The following is a 20,103-nucleotide window of genomic DNA, read 5'->3' as shown; positions in this document are numbered from 1 at the left end:
TGTTGCCGTTTTCGTCGTAACACATCCGGTCGGTAAGCAAGCTAGCTTCCGGGCGAAGCGGTGATTATAGAGTAGTGTTTTTCAATTAAAAGCAGCCTGGACATAAAAGATAGTCCGCTTAAGTTCGTTCTTCAGAAATGAAAACGTTTTTTAAAGTTTGTATTTTTGATACACGTCTGTTTTTTTTAGGTCGCTTGGGTTATTAGCACTAACGGCTAATTAAATCCCTACCACAGTGTGACTGCTCCATTTGGTGGGACCGCATATCGATGACGGAAGATATCAGCCAAGAAGGAAATTATTAACCAATTTTTAGAAAAGCTGAAAATGAAAGCAGGCGCTCGGGCGAACAACAGCCTCCAGGCTGGCTTCGGTCTTCTTTGGGTTCTGCTTTGACTTGCTTTTTGAGTTGTTTCTGGTTCTCGCTGTCAAAATGAGAGGTTCCGTTCGCGTGCGTCGAAATAATAAAGACTCAGAATAAATTAAACTCAGAAAGGTGGTTCGGCGCTGACTAAGGTCCAGACCGCAGCTGGAAGGAGACGTCGCGGTTTGTTTGTTTGTTTGATGGGGCGGCCCGGGATCGTGACATGAACTTCATGAAGACGGACGTCAGCAGCTCCACGGCTCGGAAACTGGAGCGACATTGGATCCGCATGCGGGACGCGGACCCGTTCGCGCTGTTTTCACGTTGCTCATAAACTCGGACATGTTTGGATACTTGAATCAACAACATTCCGTTTGACGGTTTCTGCCTGAGGTGGAGCTGAACGGCGGGAACGTGTCTCCCGCCACCGCATGGCAGCTGTTGTGTCCACATTTAACCAGTGACCAGCCGGGAATCGAACTGCAGTTGTTGAGTTTGCGGTCGTCCACAACACCATGGCACCAGATTTGTTGCTACTCCTGGCGGTCATGGGGGCTTCATGTGGCCTCGGACAGGCCATGACTCCAGAGGAGAAGCAGAGGTTGAGGTGAGTTGAAAGAGCAAAGGCTTTTCCTCACTAGAGGAGGTTTCAGCTGCTGATCCGTATCTTTGCTGTCATCCAAGGAACCAAGTGGTGGAGATGTTCGACCACGCCTATCAGAACTACATGGTAAGTTTGGTCTGGTTGAAGGCTTCATACGGTTGAGAAAACGTCCTTTGACAGGTTAAGTGTCACCTGTGTGTCAGGACCACGCGTACCCGGCTGACGAGTTGATGCCCCTCACCTGCAGAGGTCGAGTTCGTGGACGTGAACCCAGCCGAGGAGACGTCGATGATGCTCTTGGCAAGTAAGTTAGTCCTTCATTCCTCCTTCATGTTTTTGTAGGAAGAATTGATAATGTTGTCTTGCAAGACCTCCTCATTTCTCACAGATACAATTTTCATGTAGAAGTAATCTTCTTCCCTTTTTTAAACAATTATTCAGAAGTAATTTACTTCAATATCCTAAAACCCACCCACACACATACACACACAGAAAAAAAGGTTTGAGAAAAAAATGGAATGAAATACTCTTTAACTGTAATTAAAAATGCAACTCCTAAAATGTAAAAACAAACCGAGTGACATAACTGTTTCCAAACTGTTAAGAACAGCAGCCAAACGGCATCATTGGTCACATGACCAATTCAGAGTTTGTCGGTGTGTCGTTGGCTCTCGGCGTTTCAATGCCGACTTGACAGATATGACAAATTCAAGGTATTTGGTGCAAGATCAGCTATAAAAGAGGCATCATTATGCATCCAAACGGGGTAGTGAAGGGATAAAGACTTGGAGAGTGAGTGAAAACATTTTCAAAATAAAAGTCTATGAAGACAAATAACTTGTCAGCTTCTGTGAACAATTGTTCCAAATCGACCATGCAATTCCTTCAAATCACAAACCAATCCTGTTGGAGACTTTTTTTTTTTTTAAATAATGCAACATTTATCCTTTAAAATAATTTGCTTTTATTCTTAGAAAGTCGGAGAGACTATTTTACTATAATGATGAAGAATGAGCCAAACACATGAATGACCCCACAGACTGTTCTGGAACTTTCATTTCTGCATGGCATTGAAACTGTTTGTTTACGTTGATCAGGATTGGTTTGATCCAAAAGCTTTTTCCTCATTTTTGTCTCTTCCTGCCAGGTTTTCTCTGACCCTCATAGACACCTTGGATACTTTGGTTGTAAGTAGTTTACATTGTTTACTAAAATCGGAGCATGAAGCCTACATGTGTTTCAATGATGCAAAAAAAGACGTTTTAAGGAAAAAGTGTTATTTGGCTTCATGTGATGCACATGTAAAGAATCGACAATAAAGTTGACTTTGACTTTGTGGAGTTGGAACGTTTGAAAACACGCTTTCCTTGATATCAGTACAAGTCAGCTTGATGGAGCGTCCTCCTTTTTTCTCCTTCAGCTCCTGAATAAGACGACCGAGTTTGAGGCGGCGGTCAGAAGAGTCCTGTCAGACGTGCGGCTGGACAATGACATCGTCGTTTCTGTCTTTGAAACCAACATTCGCGTCCTTGGGTGAGTGGGATCTCAGCTGAGGAGGCAGGGATCTTCTGATCTCCGTAAAAAAATGCTGGTTTGTTGTTCAGAGGATTGCTGGGAGGTCACTCCATGGCTGTGATGCTGAAGGAAGGAGGCCAGCACATGCAGTGGTACCAGGATGAGCTCCTGCATATGGCCAAAGACCTGGGCCTCAGACTCCTGCCGGCGTTTAACACCAGCAGTGGCCTGCCTTATCCCAGGGTGAGACCATCCATCATGTTATTGTCATAAGAACGGGTTAAAACGCTCTTTTCCTGGCCACTCCCACAGAAGCTTTAGTGAGTATTTTGTGTGAACATGGTGATAAGTTTAATGAGACCAAGTGTCCTCCCTCTGGATTGGAAAGGTTAACCTAAGACACGGCGTGAGGGGTCCTGAGACGCGGACGGGCACAGAGACGGACACCTGCACGGCGTGTGCCGGGACCATCATCCTGGAGTTCGCTGCTTTAAGTCGCTTCACCGGGGACTCCATATTTGAGGTAACCACCAATCGATGTGTTTAACCATCCAGACCTTCACTGAAGAAACTTTGACCCTTTTAATATCCACTCGTGGAAGTTAATGTAAAATGTACAAACAGGAAATGAAACTGTTATCTGTTTTGATTGTGCTTTACGATTTATGATTGCACTTTACGTTTTTGTAAATAAGTAAAGGAGCATTTCCTGCTATTTCTGTAACATTGTTTTTATCCTCCAACATCTGTTACTATGGTTACCATGGTCGTTTCCATAGGTGGTAAAATAAGAACCCCCCGGCGTTCTAAACAGGAAGTACCTGCTGGTCCAGAGAAGCCAAAATCTCATAGACTTCTATAAAGAAATAAACCGTTGTTTCTCTGTCATTTTTGGTCGCCAGAATAAACATACTGGATCTGATACCTTTTGTTAACATCTTGATAATCCACATTTTTTTCACGATATTTGTGCTGTAGCTCAAGTTATTCAAGTTGTAAAGTGACCAATCAGGTGCTTCAATAAAAGTAGACGGCCTGGCGTCGAACGTTCGAAGCGTTTGACAGATTATCCTGAGGGTGCTTTCAGTGGAAGGGGTGTGGCATCCTAACGTGCTCAGTCCTAATTGGAGAGAGTGGTTGCCCTAGAAAGGTAGACGGGCCAATCACGGCTTACTGAGGACGTCTGGTTCCAACATGGCAAAGGAGGTATCACGGAAAAATGGGGACTGAATTGACTTCATTTGGTTGGAACAGGAAGGGAGGCCTTCTCTGTGGAGGACGTCACACGTGATTCGTCCAGTTATTTGTTATACAGTCACTGGTTGTTTCCTGACCTTCCTAAAGCAGGGAGCAGACCTGAGCGCTGCAGCATGGCAGTGTCTCAACGTTCATTCCTGACATGTCGGACCGCTCCGTTACTAGAACGCTGCATTTCTCTCACATTTAAAGTGATTCTGAAGCTTTTTCACGAGTATTCGGAGCTTTACTGGAACAGTTTAGTGTCTTTTTTGCTGACGTGCTGCAGGACAGGATGGATCTCACCGCTTTAGGATGTTATTGCAAATATTTGTAGAGCCGGCACTGATGACCGCACCCCACAAACCGACGACTCTGGTTTCTTCTGGATCAGGTTTCATGTAGGTTTATGAAACCGACCTCATTTCAGTGAGACGTAAAAACCGTCTCCATGCACCCTTGAGGATGATGGAGCTCAGTATTTTTTTTCATCATTGTTTCTGCTTTGATCATAACTAAAGCAGGAAAAAGGCATTCAGAAAGTGTTTCACGCTGATGCTTCTCTGTTTTCCTCATTCTGTCATCTGATTATAAGAGCAAACGTCATTTCAGAATTGATAAGCTGTGGTCCAGTTTTACACAGAGATCATTCCCTTAGAATTATCAGGGTTTTTTTTATGTTACTAAATAAGAATACAGTAAACATGGACACCCGTATGCAGGGATTTTATTGACTATTTCCTCTAGTTTATTTAAGAAGGGACAGTAATTTTAAAATGATTGATTATGCCTAAGTTAGCAGAAGGTTACTTTTCATCTGCACCGTTCTCCCCTGGCTATGATGTAAAAAAAAAGCACAGTTAACCTCCTGAGACCCGGCCCACTCACTATATGTATTTTTGTATCAGTTATAATACAAAATACATATAGAAACACTTGCTTTATACAGTACAGACCAAAAGTTTGGACACACCTTTTCATTCATTGGAATGAGAAGGCGTGTCCAAACTGTAAATAGATAAAATATGACATCGCAGCATTAAAAAGGCTCATCCGTGCAGAGGAAGTGACCGTCACCCTGACGGAGCCTGGAGGAACACAATCAAGGCTCAGGTCCTCCGGCGGTGAAAGGACCTGGAGCCGGAGCATGCAGTACTTTGTAAATTCATTTTAAGCTTTCAAAGAACTGAAAATTGTCCCTGTTTAAAATACGATATCTTTTTTAAATGACTCAGTGATGTTATAAGTCACTATAACCCATAATTATAACTGCATGTTTGTAAAAGATTTTCAGTTTTTTGAACTGAGCCGCCTGGGACTGACTGGATACATATCAATTGAAATGACTGAAAATCATGGAATGCAAACACATTTTGGCAGCTTCAGGTGACATTTCTTTTTGAATTGCACAAAACTTGTTTTATTTTTTTAGCACTATTAGTCAAATGGGCTTAAAAAAACTTTGAATCTGTTATTAGCCCAGGGTATTTATTTTGGCCGACAGTTTATAGTTGCTCTCCTTTAACATGCACGTCAGGATCAGGTGATGTTTTATTTATTTTAGTGAAATGCATGCCTGCACTTTTGGAGACGTTTAACTGCAGACAGCACTCCTGCAACCAAGTTGTAACACAAAACATTATTTTAGTGAGTTTAGCCATCAGTATGTCTTTTGTGCGACCATGAACAAAGAAAACCATGTCGTCTGCATAAATCAAAGTCCCACTGCGATCATGTGTGTGTTTCCAGGGATCTTTTAGTTATGATGATGCCGTTTTTAGCCAAAATCAAAAATCTTTGTTGTTTTCTAGAACAGTGTTTCTGCAGAGCAGCAGGAGTTCATTTGTTCACTTCTAAGTTGTGGGCGGGACTGTTGGAGCGGTGTTAGCTTTCCTATTAGGCCCGCACAATAAATCGCAAATTTATTGTTATCACGATATCAAGCTGTGCAATACACAGATCTCAAAAGTTGGTGAAAAATGCAATAAATGGCAACCTTAAATGTGCTAAAACAATCTTATGGCAGCTTTAAGTGTTTAATGACTCAAATAAATCCATTTATGCATTTGACCAGTCGCATGGAGCCATTTTATGTTAGATGCTAGCCTTCTATTTAGACTAGGGTCATTTGGAGTGTAATCTAATTTATGGTGACTCTTATTTAAATTAAACTGTTGCAGTGAAATGTAAATGTTTTTTGGTTGTTTTGCTTTTTGATAATTTATTGAAAGTTATATCGTCATCGCAAAATTGATCACTAATGTTGCAAATCGCGAGTTTTGCTCATATCATGCAGCCTTTTTCCCATCATATTTTAATGAAACCTTGGCTAAACATACATTCATCTTCAGACAGACCGAAGCCTTGATCTGTCGATGGGTCTTCTTCTTCTTAAGCTGGTGCTTGACTAGAAAGGTTTTAGTCAGATGCACTTGGATCGACCCAATCACATCTCATTTATGCCAAATGATCCTCCATTTGTGGGTTAAGATGATCAACTTTAGAAGAGAAAAGAACATTAAGAGGTTCATCATTGGGACCAAATGTCATCAAGATAAATCAACTTAAATGCTACTTAACACAAACGTCAGAGCTCATACCGCTGGTTTATCAGCAGTGCTCCTCAGGTGTATGCACTTCTTATTAGTCAGGTGAGTTGAAGAGAGGAGCGCTTCTTTTGCTCACAAGCTTCTTCCCGGTGGGTGGAGACTCGACTCTACCTTCCTCTGAAAGCAACACACAGAGGTCGACTGCCTCACATTTGTAACCTGAAAGCCACGATAGTGTTTCACTATCGTGGCTTTCAGTGTGCTAGGAGGCCAACATGGCAGCCTCCCAGCACAGTTTAACTCGGGTGCTCCCATTTCCTGCCACTCTGAAGGCATAGACGAGGCCGAAGGATGATCTGTGCTGAACGGTCATCCATCAGGAAAAAGATGTATTGATGGAACAACTTCTGTTTTTTTACATTTATATGCAAAATGTTGCTTCAAAAAATGTGGAAATGTTTGTAAACTTTTACTCTTTTTTAAAAAATATTATTTAAAACTACCAGCAGGTAGTTTTGCATTAATGTCCTATAGTAACTAGGAAATGACAGCAGGATATTGGAAGGTATGTTTTCAGCAAACGCGTCTGATCGGCTGATCTTTGCTCAAATCTGCGTAGAATCACGCCAGGAGAGCCATGGACTTCCTTTGGGAGAAGAGGCAGAGAAACAGCAACCTGGTGGGAACCACCATAAACATCCACTCAGGAGAGTGGGTCAGAAGAGGTGAGGGGATCTGTGAAGGCCGAGTCGCGCATAGGGACATCATGGTGCTTTACGCTGCCGCTCCATGACACCAGTGTCTGCTTTGGTTTCAGACAGCGGAGTGGGAGCGGGAATCGACTCGTACTACGAATACCTGCTGAAGGCCTACGTCCTCCTGGGAGATGACCTGTTTCTGCAGCGCTTCAACATTGTGAGGACACACACACACACACACACACACAGATGAATGCTGGGAAATAGAAAAACTTCAGCTTCCAGTGGGAAATGGAACATGTAAGGTATGATGCCCGATCAAGTGTTCATTTCTGATAAAGGACACCTCGTCGGGCATTATCCTACTTATACTATGGTCATTTACAGATATGAAATCAGTTATTAGTACTTTAATCTTATTATTTTACGTTTATTTAATTTTCAACCAGAAACGGACTATTTGAGTCATGGTGTGAAGTGTTGTCATGGTAACAGCTACAGATCCTCCCAGTCGCTCTGCTGCAGCTGGTGCATGAGGCCTCACCAGCGGAGGAAAGTGGTTTCTATGCTAGATATCATGTTCAGTCATCCAAAGCATCGTGTCAGAGGGAAGGTTTGACGAGATGCTGTCCCGCATTAGTCAGTGGTAAGAAATATAAACAGGAACAACAGAGAATCTTTTTGTTATTGTCCCCAAAAAGTTAGAAAAATATAATACTTTGGTGTCCAAATTCCTTCACTATTCACTACATTTGTAGTGCACCATATAGAGCGTTCTCCATTTTGTAGGCCTTTTCGAATCAACTATTCCAAAATCCAGTGCCCTGGAAATTTCCAGTGCGCATTGATGCTCACTAGATCGGCGAATATAGACCACAATGCATTGTCAGAGCACTTTTTGCCAAAAAAATTATTTAAATGTATTTCTTTTTTTAAATAAACCATCAACGTTTTTATCTTCAGAAGATAGTGGATAAATATTCGATGCAAAACACTCATCAATTAGATTTTCACCTAGGGAACATTGATGACGTCCTGTTTGCTGTTAAAAAATAAACAAATAAATAACAAAAAAAAGCAGTGAGCATGGTGCCCGACTTGCTTTCAGGGCACTAAGTAGTGCCCCTGTAGGTACCAGAACCGTTCGCCCTGGAACTTCTGTTGGGGGTCATTTCAACTGAAGGTAACGTCACACTACGGTAACCCCACTTGGACAAACTACGTAGCGTCGAGATCTGCTCTGGATCTATGAATTTTCACTTCACGTTCCCTTTTTAACCTAAAGTTATTTTCCCTCTTAAATTGTGTCTGACAATATTCTTTGTAATTTTTATAAAGAGATGTGGCCAGAATCTGCTTGTTATTCCAGTTCAAGTTCAGCCGTGGCTGAAAATGTTGTCAGCACGGCTAAATGTGGATAAATTCTAGATCCGTTTGGCCAATAATAAAGCACTGGGCGCACAGATTTAAAAAACTACAAGCGAACATGCATTCAATAATAATCATAATAAAGGTACGTTTACAAGACAATCTCGCTCCATGTTGGTGCTCCGTGTGTTAACAACACACTTTATAATATCTTCTTCTGTGGTAGTATCGTAATTTGTCCAGACCAATCACTATCTGACACGTCATCGGACCAACGGACAGCCAATCACATAATGTGACGTCAGCATCAGTCCCAGGACCCCGAACAGAAGTTCCAGGCCGAACGTTCACGGTACCTACAACGGGCTATATCATTTTTTTAGTAGTTAGAGGTTAGGGTGGGAATTCAGACACAGCCAATGATTCCAACTGCTGATCAGACTGAGCTGTACTTCTTCTGCTTTGCTGTAGCTGCTAATACTGATACACACACCTACAGTGCCCTCTAGCGGTTGTAAGTGGAAAATAATAAACATATGAGCCTATTTTTCAGGGAATCTTCAGACATGAGCCTTTTCATTAAAAAAAATCACATATAAGTCGCACCCCTGACCAAACTATACCAAAAAACTGTGACTTATCAGTGTAGAAATATCCGCCATTAACTGTGATCATTAAATGTAGATCAGCAAATATTTCTTTCATTAATTAAGAAATAATTGTTTATAAACACTTCTCTACTCTGTACCAAACAATAAGGTAAACAAGACAGAAAAACTATTTCAAATTAAGTCAACATTGGTGTTGATGATGAAATGTGACAGAGATCCGGTCATGTCCATCATAGAGACATTAGAAGGACAGAGATCCTTTCTACTGTCTTCCATTGGGATCAGTTGTGGAAAAACGTCTGTCCACCTATGTCCCACGTTTCTGTTGTTATGGTTACTAGCGCAATAATACAGAACAATCAGGCTATTTGACCAGAACTACCTTTTTTTTAGGTCTCCATTATCACTTTTAATGGACCCCCTGCAGCCAATCAGAATCCAGTATTCACCTGGATCATGGGATGATTTTATTTAGATCCTTGATAACATGAAACAGGTTTGTGTGTCGTGATCACTCTGGGAAACAGAGAACTACAGAGAAATCGCTTTAGTTAACGATTGACACTTTGTTTTTTGACAGTATTGTGATGGTTTTCATTTCTGGTGTTCTGGTATTCTCTGTCCTGGTGAAATCAGAAAAAAACGTTTCTTTTGGTGCCGTCTGTCTGTTTGGTTTAGTTTTTAATGTAGTAGTATTCCTGGACAAGTTTTAGATTCACAAAAGTACATCTTCAAAAACCAAACCACTGTTCAGAGTATTTCATAAGGAAATTTATTTATATTTTAATTCATTAGAAATTAAATAGCAAGGAAGTTTTTCTCTGAAAGACTTGGTTTTATTAAAAAAAAACTCTTAATATTGATGTGTTTTACTGTGTCTTTGTTTTGCTTCTTATCTATTTATTTTACGATGTAACTAATTTGTAGTGTTATAAAAGAAAAAGTATCTGTTGAGGCCTTCCTGTTTAGACTTGGCGTTTTAAGGAATTCTGGGTATAAACTGATTAACCCTTAGCAGTCCAGGGCCTTTTGAGCTTTTCATTTTAATTTGTTCTAAGAATTTATTCTGAAACCTCTTTTTTGATATCCATCATTTAGTACAACCACAGGTGTACTAGGAGGAGTAAATTTAGTTTTTTCTTTAATGCAAAATTCACAAAAATTGAGATTAAACAGTTTGTATGTTTTATAACAAACGCCTAAAGACAAAATAAAAATGTATAAAACCAAAACAAAGCAAAGATAAAGATCAAAACTGTGTGAAAAATGTCTAAAAAAAAACAGGCGGAGCTCCACGTAATATACAAAACTGCAAGGATCACAATTGTGTGTCATTGTTGTTTGATTCAAAGGGAAAATGTCAAAGTTAAAACCTTTTTGAAGCCTTCACTTTGAATTTTGAATGAAATGATGGGGGCCCATGTAATTCCCACATTATTGTAAACCACCAATGTGATTGGCTGACACACCGGTGAGCTCAGACGCCTGTGGGATGAGGATCTATTCTGAAATGATCCTTTTTAGCCCCACGTTTTCCTTTGTGCTTTCAGCACTATGCGTCCATCATGAAGTACATCAGCCAGCCTCCTCTGCTGCTGGACGTCCACATCCACAAACCGCTGCTTCCTGCTCGGACCTGGATGGATTCTCTGCTGGCCTTCTTCCCCGGACTGCAGGTCAGAACCGACCATCTCCTCTCTCTGCTCGCCAGAGTCCTCTCTTCAGTAAATGTCGTTCTGTTCCAGGTGTTGAAGGGAGACATCCGACCTGCTATTGAGACTCATGAGATGTTATACCAAGTTACCAAAAAACACAACTTCCTCCCAGAGGTAATCTGTTTAACTCCAGCCTCTTCAGTGCGGTAGGGCTCCTTTGTTTGGATGTCACAGCGCCACACGCAGCTTTCATCTGACCCAGGGTCGTGTTTCATTTGGCTTTACCAGACGGCACTGAGCCGTTTCCTCCCTCCATTTGTCCTCAGGCCTTCACCACTGACTTCAGGGTTCACTGGGCCCAGCACCCCCTAAGGCCTGAGTTTGCAGAGAGCACATACTTCCTTTTTAAGGTAATTTATCGTCACTTGGTTAGTATGCATCCATCCATCCATCCATCCATCCATTTTCCCCTGCTTATCCGGGGCTGGGTGGTTGTTGCAGCGGTCTAAAAAACAGTAACTATGTTCTGCTTTTATATCACTTCTTTATAGTGATGCAGCTTTTTCGGTGGTTAAAGCCCTTTCAGCTGCTTGATGTTAAAACCGGTTCAAATTCAATCATTAGAATATTCAAAACTTTATACAGAATTTCCTCCTTAAGTTTTTTCTCTTTTGGTCAGTCCAAGCTGCACTGCAGTGCCTTCCTTAGTTCACGTGACCTCTACCGTTTCATTCTTCAGGCCACCGGAGACCCGTACTACCTGGAGGCGGGCCGCACCATCCTGGACAACCTGAACCGCTTCGCCCGCGTCCCCTGTGGCTTTGCTGCCATGAAGGATGTTCGCACTGGGAGCCACGAGGACCGGTCAGTCTATGAGGATTGCTTTCTGTCATGACAACAGATGTTTAAAACCCGTTAACTGTATCTGAGAACTGGACCGAGGGAGTGTGATGTCATCCATAGAAAGGGGTTTACGACTCCAGCCCAATTCCGTTGCCATTTTGTATGATATGGACACTGCCATGTTGGAACCAGACGTTGTCAGTTGGCAGTCTGAGTCAACGTTTCTATGGCAACCACTCGCCAATGAGGAGTGAGCTTGTTGAAAAAGCCGCACCCCCACCATTTGAAAGTGGGCTACACAAAATTTCTCAAACATTTTGAACGTTGGACGTGGGGCCAGCAGGCTCGGCCTACTTTTATCGAGGCGTCTGATTGCTCGGTTTATAACTTGAATAACTTGAACTACGTTGAAAATACCATGAAAATAATGAGGATCATCAAGAAGATGTTAAAAAAACGTATCAGAACCAGAATGTTTATTCTGACCAATAGAATGAGGAGCAGCTGTTTATGTCTCTATAGAAGTCAATGGGATTTTGGCTTCTTGGAGCTACTTCCTGTTTGGAATGCCAGGGGGGGTGGGGTCACTCAGTCTAGTTTTCACATACAGTTGATGTAAAACCTTAGAAGGAATTCCTCACATGACTTTGGACAGAACTGGTCCAGAGGAAACTGTTGGGGATTTCTGGGCTGATAGTTTTGCATCAATGTTGTAAAATTCTTTAAAAAAACATTTTTTTTTCCGTCAACAGTGTGGGACTGAGTTTTTTTTTTTTTTAATAACTTTATTTTTATTAGTTTTTGTTACATGAAAACAAACCACAATCAAAACAGAGGTCAATTCTAGATGCATCTTGAGTCTATTTGTTGATAGCTGTGTCAATTTTTTCCACTTTAATTGTGCCTCTCGTAGTCTCAGCCTGTATGTTATTGTTTCTGTTGAATAGATGTCTATAATTGTTTATGGCCAATTACTCCTTTGATGGGATTGACGTAGTGCCCCAGTTCCTTGTTAGTGTTTTTTTAGCGGCTAGTGGCATAACTTTAAATAAGTATTTGTCACTTTGGTGGATTGAGTTTCCAGAGAACATGTAGAAATAAAACAGTTCTGGTACCAAAGGAATTGTACATCCCAGCACTTTGCATGTTATTTCACCCACCATCTTCCAAAATCCTGTTACATTCAGACATTTCCAAAATACATTTCCACATACATTTACTTCTCCACATTTACGCCAACAGCTCTGATTTGTTTTTAACTGTTTGTTCTTCAGTTTAGGTGTAAAAAATCTTTTAAGGTTCTTCCAGGCGAACTCTCTTCTCTCCATGTTCAGGATCCAGTGGTGGTGTCTCCAGATGTCTAACCAATCCTGCTCTGCTATCTTTATGTTGAATTCTTTTTACCAGTTACCTTTTACTTTTAAAGTTGTGTTTTTGTCAAACTCTGTTAAAGATTTATGGAGTGTACTAATCAATTTGGTATTGCTGTCTTTATATGCCTTTATTATTGAATGAACGATCCCACCCTCTTCCCCAGAAGAGCCACTCTGTATTGCAGTCTTATAATGGGACTGAGCTTTAGTGATGGAGGAGCTGAACTTACACATGTTGACCCTTAGACAGTTCTCCTCATTCTTAGGATGACACGGATTTCATCCCGTTTCCCGTCTCCGTTTCCCAGGATGGACTCCTTCTTCCTTGCTGAGATGTTCAAATATCTCTTCCTGCTGTTTGCTGAGCCCCAGGATCTCCCCTTTGATGTGGAAGATTACATCTTCACGACGGAGGCCCACCTCCTGCCTCTGTCTCTGTCCACGGCGCCTCTGTCCTCCGTCGTCCCCTCCAACAGAACGGTAACCGCTGAAGTCTGTTTTTGTAGAGAAGTGTTCGCAAGTGTACTTCAGGCTCCGATGAACCCTGTCCTTCTGCTACAGTCGGAGGAGGAGCTCGATGACTCCAACTTTGATTGGACGTGTCCAAACACGCGTCTCCTGTTTCCTGACCCCGCCTTCCCTCGTAACCTAAGAGAACCGATCCGTAGTGTCATCGACAAGAGTTGCCCTCGCCCCGCCCCTCATCGGTATGTGGGCAGCCCTTCTTCCTCTTGTGCAGTCTGAGGTCAAACTAGGTCGTAAAGTTTGCGTATCATTTATCTTTGCAGGGAGCCGGGGATGGGCCATCCTCCTCTCAGAGCTCAGGACTTCATGGCAAACAACCCCGAACATCTGGAGCTGCTGAGGAGGATGGGGGTCAGCCTGATCCACCTGAAGGATGGCAGAGTGCAGCTGGTCCAGCATGCTTCACAGGTAGAACCTGCTGATTGTCCGGTTCCTGTCATGCTTAAGGGTTTTGTGCTTTGGAAATGCTTTCCGATGTACCTAAGGTGTTCTCTTGGGTTGTGGTCCTCCTCAGTTTTAAGGCACTTTCTCCTCTTCTCCTGCTGGCAGGCGGTGAGCTCGGTGGCAGCAGAGGATGGTGTACGTTTCATGCAGGAGATGATGGAGCTGTCCAGCCAGCAGCAAAAAGAGCAGCTTCCTCCTAGAGCCATTCAGATAATCTCGCACCCGTTCTTCGGCAGGGTGGTTCTCACTGCAGGCCCGGCACAGTTTGGCACAGACCTGTCCAAAAGCTCCACCGGGGTGGGTCCGCTTTTGGTGCCCCAGAAAGGGTTTGAATGAGACTGTGTGGGTCCAGAGAGCTCTAACTGCTGCTCCTCCTCCGACCTGCAGGTTCGCGGCTTCATCACTGTGGCTGAACCTTACAGCGGCTGCTCTGAGATCACAAACGCCGAGTACGTCCGGGGCCACATCGCTCTGCTGCAGAGGGGCCAGTGCATGTTCGCAGAGAAGGCCCGGCACATCCAGAAGGCCGGAGCCATCGGAGGCATCGTCATCGGTCAGTGCTATAGAAACCATGCGTGGTGACTGATGTGTGACCAGATCATCGCCTCAAACACGCGGGCTGCTGCCGATCCAACGGCTAACTATGGAGGAGTTATTATAAATGGTTATGTGTTATTTCTGACAGATTGGTGGAGAACAAGGTTATTATAGTTAACGAAAACGAACGAAAAAACTAAAACTAGAACTGAAAAAACATTTTCGTTAACTGAAATAAAAATAAAAACGAGAGTTTTTAAAAAACGAAAACTAAGTAAAACTCTTTGTTGTGTGAATAAAACGAACTGAACCTAAATAATATTAACCCCAAAAAATACTTAGTTTTTGTCTTTGTTAATACCTAAGTCTTTTGGGTTGAAATAAAATCTATTTACTTCACGCTGCTAGTTTTACTGTGTATCTGACCCCTACGGCATCACGTTGTCTGTGACGTCACATGATGTCTGTCGGACACTGCCGGTTAGCGGGTTCATAGACATTTACATGAGCGTGATGGCTGCATTAAAAGTTGGGAGAAAGCGGGAGAGTCCTATTTGGGACTTTTTTGAATATAACAGCGTCGAAAACAAAACTAAGTGCCTTGTAGTCGGAGCAGGAGACAAAATTTGTGGAACGCTCCTCAAAGGGAAAAACCCTACGAATCTAAAAGTACATTGAAAAAGCGCACGCAAAAATGCAAATCAACAGGACCTAGACAAGCTAGCCTGTCACCCGCCCTCCCCCGAAAAAGAAGCGAGAACAGGTAACGTAATGCTGTTATCGGCTGTTGTATTTTAATTTAAGGATGGTTGTCCTTGTGTCCTCTGAATAATAAGTGTTTCAAAATGTATCTTTGATTGAGTTTTTATCATACAATACTTATTCTGGTGATTTTGAATCATGCACCTGACAAATATCCTAATTTACCAAAAAAAAAAAGAAAAAACTAAAACTAACACTAAAACTAATAAAAACTAAACTAAAACGAAGCAATTTCAAAAAATAAAAACTAATAAAAACTAGTAAAGCTGCCTCTAAGAACTAATTAAAACTAAATAAATTTAAAAAGAAAAATTCAAAACGAAATAAAAACTAAAACTAATAAAAAATCCGAAACTATTATAACCTTGGTGGAGAACTCGCAGAAAAATGCAGAAAAACAAATAGTAAAACAGAAGACTGTAGCGCTAACTAACAGCTGATGCTTCCAGATTTAGTGTCTGATGTGAAATCCTCCTCGGTCCGTTTCTGTCCTCTCAGATGACAACGAGGGCAGCAGCAGCGACACGGCGCCCCTCTTTCAGATGGCCGGAGACGGCCGCAGCACGGATGACATCACCATGCCGCTGCTGTTTCTGTTCCACAAGGAGGGGAACATCCTTCTGGAGGCGCTGAAGGAGTACAGGCAGGTGGAGGTGCTGCTGAGCGATAAAGCCAGGGACAGAGGTACGGTTAAGCTTCTGACCTCTTCCAAGTTCAGACGACTAACAGAAAAAAAACGGATGAATTCAAAATCTGATTACATTAAAAAAAGATTTAATTTATAGTGTAAATATCAAACAAAAGGAATTTTCTAAGTGTGTTTCACAGGAATAACTGCAAAATTCTCAACACAGATAAAACATGAAATTAGACACATTTAAGCGATCAAATAAACATGAAAAATGTATTAAAAAAGTTACTTTTTTTACAACAATAATTCACACAAAAATCTATCTTTAGTGAATCTTCTTTGGTCCAACGCATGATCCTGCACAGGAGCAAAGATGAGAAACGATCAAACTTTGCAGCCACAAGGGGGCGCAATACAGCGCTGTCATATGCTGGTCCCAAGAACAGAAAAACGCAGAGGATTTGTGTCAGGAAACATAAGATCAAACCAAATCAGTTATGAATCACCAACAGAGGTGCTGCTGACCTACCAGATGGAAACTGGACTTCTGTTGGTGGAGGAAGTAGAAATGACAGACAAAAGAAATGTCAGGAGTGAAGAGCCGAACAGGAAAACAAGAGAGTTAATGGAAAGAGAGCAAAGCTGATGGATTGGAACCAACTTCAAGATGTTTGATTGAACCAAAGAAGAGAGATCCTAAAGTTTGATAGGAATCTTCTGGGGCCGAAGAAAGGAGGATGAGTCTGAAGCTGGAAGGTGTGATGGTTAATGCTGTCAGGGGTTATGCCCCCCAGGTAGGATGTGAGCTGGAGGAGGAAAAGGAGAAATTCTGGAAGGAGATGGATGAGGAGATCCATGAGGAGATCCATGATGAAATCCATGGTATCTTTAGAGGGCAGACAGTGGTGATTGGAGGAGATTTGAACAAACGTGGGTGAAGGAAACAGAGGTGATGGAGAAGTTTGGTGATCACGTCAGGAATGGAGAAGGACAGATGGTGCTGGACGTTGCTAAAACAATAGAAATGTCTCGGTGGAGAAGACAATCTTCCAGAAAAGATAGAAGAGGGAGACATATATATATAAAGCTGCGTTCACACCAGGCTCGGAAACGCCTGTTCAGACAACCGCTTCCAATGAAAAGTCTATGCAAATGTGCGCACACGCACGTTTCAGGCTCCTGCGTCTAAAACTCTCATGTTTATGCGTCGCTACGCAAGTTTTTAAGTCAGTTTTCGGGCTCCACTTACAAAACATTGAATGCCCGTTAAAAGTTAGGCCAGGTCAAACGTTAACCAATCAGACACCCGGATTTGGTAGTGACGTATGGATGGCATGCCTTCCACGACACAGACGTACCAAACGTTTGAAAATTGATGATGAAGGAGAAATGAGTATTTAAGGTTTCGGTCCAGCTGGAGTTATGGCACCAAGTCTTTGATGCATTGGAATAGAAATGTGAAAGGAAAAACCTGGAGCGAGATTCCCCAGATTCCCAGCGCTCTGACGTTTCACACCAAGCCTCTTCCAGCTAGGAGAACACACGCTCCAGTCAGGTATCAACAGTCCAGTGGGAACACGTATGCTAATAGCACGTTCAAGAACCTGCTTTGAACGCGCATCACATGTCCGATGTGTACGTAAAATAAAAGTAGAGGGAGAAGAGCACAGGCTGATTAGATCCCCTGCAGATGTTGTAATCTGAGAGAGATCAGCGTTGTGGTGTCTGGAGAACGTCTACAGGTGAGATGGAAGGATGTGCTGCAGGTTGGAATGATCAAGGACAGAAATGTTGACGGGTTCCTTAGGTGTGATAGAAAGATGGGAGGAGGACTGTGAAGATCTGATGAATGTGGAACATGTTGGAGACCAGAGGAGAAAGATCATTAAGGATGAATGAGGAACAGGAGTGGAAAGACCGTGTGTCTTGACAACATACCTGCTGAGGTATGGGGGGGTTCAGGAGAGGCGGCTGTAGAGTTGCTGACTGGACTGTGAGAAGATTTTGGATGGTGAGAAGATTCCTAATGAATAAAGGAGAAGAATTCTGGCTCCATCTTAAGCAAAAGGGGAAACTACAGAGGAATAAAACGGAGTCACTATGAAGTTACGGATCAGAAGCTCTCTGTGGAGGAACAGCGGCTCTCACTGAGTGGCCGAGCCCCTCACCTTATCTCTAAGGGACCGCTTCTTCCTGCTGTGGGGGGGCTGAGACCCCCTCACAGTCCTCCTCATTCTGTCCCTGTTTTCCTCATTTGTCCCGTCTTCCTGTAACTGTTCCTCCTTCTATCTCTTTCTTCTGTCCCTAACTCCGCCCTTTGGATGTGCAGACGCCATATTCAAAGGTAAACCTCTTCCTGGCAGTCTGATGGAGGCCAGTAAGTATTTTCTTCTTACCCCCCCCCCCCCCCCCCCCCCCATTTTAACCCCTCCCTGCCTCTGCCTGACCCTGGTGTCTAATCATAATATTCATGTGATTACACCTTTGCTTTTCAGCTTTAAATGTGACATTTCTTAAAGTCCCACTCCGATGGAAATTGTGTTTTTCACATGTTTTTGCTGCATTTTTCCTATGATAGACGACATATATGAAGAAAATGAAACTCAAATTGGGTTTTTAATTCAAATTGTTTGGATTCGGGAGCAGAGGAAAAAGGACACAATGATAATTAAAAACCTCTGGAAACGCTTTGGAAATGGATCAAAAAATGATCGGAGTGGGTGTTTAAGATTTAAAGGTGAAATTCTTTACCTGTAGTCTCAAATGTGCTCAGTTGTGTTTGCTGTTGTGACACAGTGACGCAGCTCTCTGGCGTTCCTTTACTCCTGGTTCACTAGTGCAGGAATGCGTGAAAGCCTGCATGCTGCAGGAAGCATGACTCACCGTCACTCACAGCTGACAGCATTTCCACAAACGCTGTTCTATTTCTGACCCGCACGGGTCCAGAGAGCGTGTGCAGGCTGCTGACTGAGGAGGAGGAAAGGTGTGTTACTGCTCAGTTTCACCCCTGTTTACCTTTTCAGGTGCAGATGTGCAGGATGCAGAGGAGAACTGTCAAAGTGAGGCTACAAGCCCCGCCTCCTCTGAACCTGTTGGTCAGACCCAGTCAGGCTCAGTGGAGCTGGAAGAAAAAGCTCCTGAGGAAGTTTCTTCTGCACAGAAGGAAGTGGGCAGTGGTCCCGCAGAGGAAGCAAGTTTGCCCCAAGAGGAAGTTAGTCCTGTAGATCCACCAGCTGACACGGCTCAGCCCGAAGACGACAGGGATTCCAACCAGCCCGAAGGTGGGCCGGACTCGAGCAGGCAGTCGGTGGATGAACTGCTGGCTGATTGGCAGGAAGACTTGGAGGCGTTCAAGCAGATGGAAAAGGACGAGCTCTGACAGCCATTGTGCCCTGGGATGTTGGTTTTACCCTGCTGGGAGGACAGGCTTGGGAGAGATGTGTTTTCCCAAAATTCCATTCTGCATTTGATGAGCGTGGCATTGCTGACATGAAGCCACCATGACGGTTTCTTCCCTCTGTTCTCTGTCAGGGGGACAGAAGAAGCCAGCGTACCTGGATCCCCGGGACCTAAATCTGTTCTTGGAGTGGCGAGGATGGATAAAAGACCCGCTGCGTTAACGGGCCTTCTCGTACACTTCCTGTTTTCTTCTCACTCATACCAAACTTATGACGATAGCTTACATTCTGATCATTTCTGTGCGTTTCTAAATTCTTATACTCCATTGGCGGATCACATTCTTTCTCTGATTAATTAATTGACCAACTGATTTTGCTAAAATGCAACAATCGTCGTGATGATAAATTTAGTATTTTAATGGTTTGGGGACTGTTGGTATGTAAACATGAGAATCAGGTGGTCGTTCATTTGGGGATTCGTTTAACAAACTATCCTTTTCATGGGCAAATTGAATTTGTTTAGAAGATGGATTGAAATAAATGTATTTATGTATATGTACAGATGATAAAGTTCTTTTTTGCTCAGGTTCCGGTTCCCACATCAAGCAGGTTTTGGATCAGACACGTCCTGCGTCCGCCACAGGGGGGCGCTGTATGACCTGTTTATGATGCTAACCTGTAACAAAGTCAACAAGTTTACAGAATGAGAATCAATAAAGTTTAAAAAAAAGAGAAACTGTGGATTCTAATCGTTACAGTTTGGTTATAGAAACCGTAAAGGCTATATTACATTTAAAGAAAAAAAATGTAAAATAATGAAACGAGAGGGGGGAAAATGTAATCTTTTGGAGGGAAGACAAAACAAGATAGTTACTAGAAAAACAGGAAAGTAACGTTTTTCAAATAGATTTTTTTTTTAATTTCTTTCTATACACGAGGTGGACTCACACCTCAGATGACTCAAGTCAACAAATCATCCGACGTTGAAAT

The 20,103-nt window shown here is 42.7% G+C and overlaps 1 protein-coding gene and 1 long non-coding RNA gene across 4 annotated transcripts; one reads left to right on the top strand and one right to left on the bottom strand.

The window, feature by feature from the left end:
- The first annotated feature begins 21 nt into the window (after positions 1–21).
- On the top strand, positions 22–19,849 carry edem3 (ER degradation enhancer, mannosidase alpha-like 3). 3 transcript variants are annotated; one of them, XM_020702232.3, is made up of 21 exons: positions 22–971; positions 1,049–1,094; positions 1,172–1,272; positions 2,116–2,155; positions 2,389–2,501; positions 2,573–2,726; positions 2,872–3,006; positions 6,888–6,993; positions 7,086–7,183; positions 10,496–10,621; positions 10,691–10,774; positions 10,927–11,010; positions 11,340–11,464; positions 13,125–13,296; positions 13,378–13,523; positions 13,605–13,749; positions 13,891–14,082; positions 14,173–14,338; positions 15,583–15,768; positions 18,045–18,059; positions 18,739–19,849. In XM_020702232.3, exons 1-21 carry the CDS (start codon positions 880–882, stop codon positions 19,092–19,094), a joined length of 2,682 nt encoding a protein of 893 aa, XP_020557891.1. In that variant the 5' UTR covers positions 22–879; the 3' UTR covers positions 19,095–19,849. The 3 variants fall into 3 exon arrangements, with proteins under 3 accessions (XP_020557891.1, XP_011472134.1, XP_004067870.2); XM_011473832.4 differs by having other exon boundaries at positions 18,045–18,092; XM_004067822.5 differs by lacking the exon at positions 18,045–18,059.
- On the bottom strand, positions 12,208–15,743 carry LOC144991856 (uncharacterized). Its single transcript, XR_013655514.1, has 2 exons — positions 15,519–15,743; positions 12,208–14,426 (listed from the first exon to the last, which is right to left on the bottom strand). It is a non-coding gene; the product is annotated as an uncharacterized LOC144991856 (long non-coding RNA).
- Positions 19,850–20,103: the final 254 nt, after the last annotated feature.

The sequence above is a fragment of the Oryzias latipes genome, chromosome 4, assembly GCF_053564925.1.
Source record: "Oryzias latipes strain Hd-rR chromosome 4, Olatipes_Hd-rR_3.1".
Taxonomy (NCBI): Eukaryota; Metazoa; Chordata; class Actinopteri; order Beloniformes; family Adrianichthyidae; genus Oryzias; species Oryzias latipes.
This window is presented reverse-complemented; position numbering and strand designations above follow the sequence as displayed.

Coding starts and splice junctions, on each gene's coding strand:
- edem3 (XM_011473832.4), top strand. CDS start 880: ATGGCACCAGATTTGTTGCTACTCCTGGCGGTCATGGGGGCTTCATGT. Junction 1,095..1,171: donor ACGCCTATCAGAACTACATG/GTAAGTTTGGTC, acceptor CCTGTGTGTCAG/GACCACGCGTACCCGGCTGA. Junction 2,502..2,572: donor ACCAACATTCGCGTCCTTGG/GTGAGTGGGATC, acceptor TTTGTTGTTCAG/AGGATTGCTGGGAGGTCACT.